This window comes from Psammomys obesus, unplaced genomic scaffold, assembly GCF_907164565.1.
Source record: "Psammomys obesus unplaced genomic scaffold, mPsaObe1.curated_primary_1811, whole genome shotgun sequence".
NCBI classification, from domain to species: Eukaryota; Metazoa; Chordata; class Mammalia; order Rodentia; family Muridae; genus Psammomys; species Psammomys obesus.
In genome coordinates, this window is record NW_026591598.1 from 19,456,317 (window position 1) to 19,463,001 (window position 6,685).

At 49.1% G+C, this 6,685-nt stretch overlaps 1 protein-coding gene across 1 annotated transcript in view; it reads right to left on the reverse strand.

Moving 5' to 3' along the window:
• Positions 1 to 6,685, reverse strand: part of Fhad1 (forkhead associated phosphopeptide binding domain 1) — a 97,110-nt gene that overhangs the window by 46,744 nt on the left and 43,681 nt on the right. Inside the window, exon 13 of the mRNA XM_055611447.1 lies at positions 5,061 to 5,256. Within this exon, the coding sequence (XP_055467422.1) occupies positions 5,061 to 5,256 (196 nt within the window). The remainder of the gene's footprint in view (positions 1 to 5,060; positions 5,257 to 6,685) is intronic.

A 6,685-nucleotide genomic window follows, 5' to 3' on the forward strand; every position in this document is an offset into this window, starting at 1 on the left:
CCTTCCTTCCTTCCTTCCTTCCTTCCTTCCTTCCTTCCTTCCTTCCTCCCTTCCTTCCTTTCTCCCTTCCTCCCTCCCTCCCTTCCTCCCTCTTTTCCTTCTCTTCTTTTTTTTTTTTTTTTTCAAGGTTCTACATATTTATTACTGAACCAACCAGCTCGCTCATGGAGGACAAATGAAGAGCAAATCTCAGTTCTGGCTGAGCCTAAATCTCCAGCCATAAAAACTTTGAGCTGTGGCTGGTAGAAGGCTCAGCCCCGACATTCAGCACAACAGCCCTGCTGCTGTGACTCCTTCAGGTCCATCCTGGTCTCCTCCAGGCTCTTCTCTTGGAGTAGTATCTGACTTGTTACTAGCTTTCAGTCCATATCCACAGGGAAGTGGGATGATTTTGCTTTTGTTTCTTGGCCAGGGATGCCGGATTTTGAAAGTCTTGTGAGAACACAGAGGCAGGAGAGCAAAGGAGCCAGCTGAAAGCCCATAATGGCAGCCATGATAATGGTGGTGGTGGAGGGAAACGGGAGAGTTTTGTCCCTCCTCTTCTTTGTCCATTAAAGATACGACCTATCTCAGCTCTTCTAGAAGTGGGGATTCCCCACCGTTGCCGAAATGAGCACAGGCAATCAGGCTTGAAGAGATAGCTCTAAGCAACATTTTCCCTCCCTTCTTATCAAGGCAGCCTGAGAGACAGAGCTGGGACAGCCGACTTTCAAGGTTCCCCCTTTTGATGTTTCTGTCCTCCCAGCTCTCCCTTTGCCAATCAGATGGGAAGCAGCACTGCCCAGAAGCCGGGCAGAAAGACTCCAAGGCTCCCTCACGCTAGGCAACCTGGGCTGCTCAGGGGTTTACACACATGCTTGCTTTGCTGCTTTTCTTTGCAGGGAGCGTGGTGGTTAGGAGTGGGTCTCCGGCCGAAAGGACTTGGAGCAGGGAAGGACACAAGGCCACGTCTCTAAGGTGGTCTTGAAATCGCTTCTTTCTGTTTTGGTCCTACTAAACGCTCATTTCACTGCCTGGGAGAGGTAGGTAGGCTCTAGATAAAGTCTCCCCAGTGTAAGTCAGGCCGCCAGACACATATCAGCGGCCCACACTATGTCACCAGGTATCTGAGGTTGCTGAGGAGAGCAGGTCCTCTTTATCAAAGGCTCACTGTGGGCCAGGGAGGCCATTCACTCCTTATACCTGACTATTTTGCAAACAGGTGCGTGGAGAGACATGCAGCATTGTCACGGAACCCGCCCTCACAGTGGAGCACCGAACCTGGGGTCCAAAGCTCAGATGCAGAAGAGCGCACGGGGCTTTGTTGGGGCTGTGCTGATGTCCTCAGCCAAACTCACCCTGAAAATTAACCCCCAGATTCATATGTCATGGTATTTTGGAGATGGATCCCACAAGACGACAGGCCCCAGTTAGCAGCCGGCTCTGGCTGGCTGGCTGGCACCCTCTGCCACTCGGATGCAGCAAGAAGGCCTCACTAGATACCAGCGCCACGCTCTTGGACCTCAGAAGCATGCGCGGTGCAGACGTCTTTTCTTTATAAACTGTCCAGGCTCGGCTGCTCTGTTACAGTAACAGCAACTGGGCTGAGACTCACACTATGAGTGGGATGAGGTTCACCTGGGGAATGGCGGTATAGGCCTGTCTCTGCCTGGGGTCATGACAGCACTCATGCTCTATGGTGTAGGCACCACCTGGTGCCCTGCTGGGCCTTCAGAGGAAATGTGGGGCCATGACTGAACACACACTGACCTCGCTGTGAGTTCTGACTGCCATGACAGTTTTAACATTAGCAAAGATGAAGACAGCATTAACACCTGCCTCACTGGGTTGGTGGGAGGATACAAAAGCACGTGCTCCATGAAACACCTGGCAAGCACTTAATGCCCAAGAGTGAAACACTTAGCACAGTGCTAAGTACCCAGGAGTTTAAAAAAAACCCCACTTAGCATAGTACCAAGTACTGAGCAGTACTTTGCACAGTGCTAAGTACCCAGGAGCGAAACACTTAGTACAGTGCTTAGTACCCAGGAGAGAAATACTTAGCACAGTGCCAAGTATTCAGAAGGTGTCAGATGACCCACAATCCCTGCTTTTTCCTCTAACTGTGGCTACACAGGCTCTTGCATGTTGGTGAACGGCAGTGAGCAGATGTGGATGCTCACTGGTCTCAATCATGACAAGCACCTTAATCACTATATGCTGGTAGATTAATCATAGCAACCATTTTTAAGTGACAGCTCACTCATTTTCAAAATGACGAACATAAGCCCCTGCCTCATAGAGCTGTTGTGGGGGAGAGCAGGGATAACACAAGCAAATGTTGAGGATGGTGTATCAAAGACAAGTGCTTGAAGATGGCTACTCCCCTCACCATCATCATCACTATCGCCATCACCACCATCACCACCATCATCACCATCATCACTGTCTTAGACATTTCTATTGCTGTGAGAGACACCATGACCAAGGCAACTCCTAAGGAAAACATTTACTTGGGGCTGGCTTATAGCTCTAGAGGTTTTGTCCACTACCATGGTTGGGAGTGTGGTGGCATGCAGGCAGACAAGGTGCTGAAAGAGACAGCTGAGAGTTACATTCTAATCCATAGGCAGAGAGAGAGACAGAAGACAGAGACAGAGACTGAGAGACACTCTGGCCTTGACGTGAGCACTGCTTGTGCAGAGATAAATCCCCTTCCTCTTCCACATGCTCCTCTTATTACTCTTTGCTTCTCTCAACTTTGTTGAACCAGGTCACTGTAATCATGGCGCGCAGCCAGTAACCCTACCTCACTACTGATTCACAGATCACCCCCCCCCCCAAATCAAGCTGGGCATAAGAAGCATGAAAAAAACCTGCACCGAGGAACCTCCCACCCTACATTCCTGTACACAAGAAGAGTGTGTGAGCAGAGGAGGCCTGTTGGGAGCTTGCGATTGAATCCAGGCTCCAACTATGCTGGGTCTGAGGAGTGCCGTCCATGGCCTGTCTTTCTCAGCCTTTCTGGAACCGCCGCCTTGACAGCTTAACTTCACATCCATATTTCTTTACAGTAACAGATGGCTCCATTTACAGACGCAGACAGAGATGACGGAAATGGTCTTGGGAGTGAGGAGGGGACAGCATACACACAGCTTGGTGCGACGGGCTGCTTCTTATTGGTTCCAGCCTGGACAAGCAACTGGAAAAGCCTGAGCCACTCCTCCCCTGGCAAGCCTGGCTGGAGAGCCGGTGGTGGATGGGAACAAGCCAGCTCCTTCAACCCCCTGACCCAGCCCTCATATCTCATTTCTGTGTACACACTTAGATAAATTAAGCTTATTCTCACTTTTGTTTTATTTTTTTAAAAAGAACTTTTATACTGTCTTATGGATTACTTTGGAGACACCCTGTCTGGGGGCTGAAGCATTAGAAGGCAGACATCTCTCTTCTCTCATTCCTGGCTGTACAAAGGCATATTTATAAAGACTTTTGGTAGAACAATTTTTCAAGGGCACAATTTCCAAAATGTTGGTGCTACTGTGAGTATGTCCCTGGGAACTGTCTCTACTCATTCTGCATTGTTTCTTTACATACTATCCACTCCCACGGCCTTATTCATCCACCAACTCCTCCATCTACCCACCCATCCACCCACCCGCCAATTCTTCCAATCCTTCCATCCATTCATCTACCCATCCATCCACCAATCCTTCCATCCATCCACCAATCCTTCCATCTATCCACCCATCCATTCATTCATTCATTCATCCATCCATCTACCAATCCTTCCATCCATCCTTCCATCCTTCTATCCATCCATCCATTCATTCATTCATCCATCCATCCATCTCTCCTCTCATTTGTTCATGGACTCACTAACCCATTCATTCATTATCTATCCATTTGCCTATTTATCTACCATCCATCCATCCATCCATCCACTTGCCATTAATTCATTTACCCATCATCCATCTATCAGTCTCCACATATCATTCATCCTTCTGTATATACATGTATCTCTCCATTATATATTTCATATATCTCCATTAATCTGTTCATCTACCCACAATGCACTTATCCATCTTTCCTATCTACCCTCCAACCATCTTCCCTCCCTCCTACCTCCCTCTGTCTCCTCTTCCTTTCCTCTCTTTCTCACACTCATTTCTTTATCTCTCCTCATCTCTCTTCCATCCATCCCTACTTATGAATCTCTCCCAATGTGGCAGAGCTCCCCTGTACATGGGATGCATTGCTGGCCTCTATGTCCAGACAAGGCATCCAGCTGGAGTTGCCTCCCCAGCTCCGCACCACTTTGAACTCACTCATCCTTTCCCCTTGAACCTGGACTGCATCCACAGACTTCAGCCATGTAGTCTTCTTTCTGCCTTTTGCTGACTATGTACAATCCTGAATCTTTTCTCTTTACTACCACCTTGACCCTAATGTGGCTACTGTCACTGTTAATGATAACTCACTATGTAGACCAGGCTGCCCTCAAACTCACAGAGATCTCTTTGTCTCTGCCTCCAAAGTGCTGGAATTAAAGGTGTGGCCACTACACCTGGTTATACTTAAAAAAGGTTTTGCTTTCAATGTTGTTTATTTAGTTTTACATGTATGAGTGTTTTGCTTAAACATAAGCCTGTGTGCCCTGTGTGTTCTTGGTACCTTCAGAGGTCAGAAGAAGGCAGTAGATCCCCTTGAACTGGAGTTACAGATGGTTGTGATCCACCCTGTGGGTGCTGGGAATCAAACCTGGGTCCTCTGCATGAACAGTCCGTGCTCTTAGCTGCTGAGCCAACTCTCCAGCCCCTCTACTTGAAGATTTAAGTTACGTTTTACATGTATTTTGCACGAATGTTTGTGTGTATCAAAGAGAAGATAACTTTTGGGAGTTGGTTCTCTCCTTCCATCATGTGTGTCCTGGGGGTTGGTCTCCCCTCCTGAGGCTCTACCTGCTGAGCCATCTCACCGGGCCTTAGGATTCACAAAGCCTTTCTCCCCAACATGCCCTGCTTTAGGAGGACTCATGGTGATATCCCAGACACTTCAACAAGAGAGAGGGGCCCTGTTACCTTTGTCAGAACCCGACAGCTGGATGTTAAGGTCCACAAGCAGCTGCTCTGTTTCCTCAAGCCAGGACAGGGAGACTTTCAGGATGTCCAGTACAGCCTTCTGAAGCTCCGACACGGGTGGGCTCAGCTTCAGGTGCTGAAGGAGCCCCACCTGCTTCTTCAAGTCGCTGCCTCTGCAGGATTCCCTCATGCAAGCCTAGGGACAGGCGAGCCATCAGCAGTCCGACCCAGCATCTGTAAACGGCCCTGACCTGTGGGGAATGAAATCCTGGACCTGGCCAGGAAGCAGGCAGGGCAGCCCGTCACTGCCCTGGGGAGGGGGGGCATTTCATTCCGCTCCTTTTGGTAGCCTTTACTTTTCTCCTACTTTAACTTGGCCTTGGTGTGTGTGTGTGTGTGTGTGTGTGTGTGTGTGTGTGTGTGTGTGTTGTATCCTCCTCTATTGCTCTGCCCTTATTTCCTTGAGACAGCGTCTCAAGTGAGCCAGAAGTTCACTGTTTCAGCAAGGCTGACTAGTTAGTGAGCTCTTGGGATCATCTGTCTTACTCCCCTTTCCCGATTCTGGGTTACAGCCACTTGCAGCCATCCTGGTTCTTTTACGTGGGTACTGAGGATTTGAACCCAGGTCTTCATGCTTGCACAATGAGCACTCTTACCCACTGAGCCATCTCCCCAGCCCTTTGTTTGCATTTTTGATCGACACAGGGATCTCCTTTTTAGGCTGTGCCAGGCCAAACTGCTGCTGCCGATCTGTCTGACTGTGGGAGCCAAATCTGGCTACTTCCAGTCATCAGAATTCCTGTCAAGATCAACGCACAAGCTGGACAGAATGTGCGGTTTCCTGGCTCGTTTGAAAGAGTGCTGACAAGTCAACATTTGCACAAAACTCCCCAAATAGTAGCTTCTGGTTGCAAGAGAAAGCAGAAGCAGCTGTGCTTTCTGACACACTCAGGGTGGGGGCATCGGTGCAGCCTGGACCTTTGTCCTGCCTCTTCTAGAGAAGGCGACGAGCTTAAAACAGCTTTCATGGCTGGGCAAAATGAAAAATTTGAGTGAAAACATCACTCTCTCTCTGTGTCTGTCTCTATCGCCCTCCCTCCCCCCCCCACCCTCTCTCTCCCTGTCTCCTTCTCTGTCTCTCTCTCCCTCTCTCCCCCTCTGTCTGTCTCTTTCCCTCTCTCCTTCTATGTCTCTCTCCCTCTCTGTCTCTCTCCCTCTCTATCTCTATCCATCTTCCTCTCTCTGTCTCCCTCCCTCCCATACCCCTTTCTCTCTCTATGTCTGTCTCCCTCTTTGTCTTTCCCTCTCCTTGTCTTTCTCTCTCCCTCTCAGTCTCCCTCCCCCTGTACACCCTTCTCTCTCCCTGTGTCTCTCCTGTGTGTATGTGTTGGGGTGTACACGCGTGTGTGTGCACTCAGGTGGGGAGGTTGGAATCTCAGGTGTTGTTTCTCAGGAGCCATCCACCTTGGTTTTTGAGGCTTTCACTGGTTAAAGGTAGTGGGTTGGCCAGTGAACCCTGTGATCTATCTGTTCTCACCTGGGTTACAGGCCTGCATTATCATGCTCAACTTTTTTCTTTTTCTTTCTTTCTTTCTTTCTTTCTTTCTTTCTTTCTTTCTTTCTTT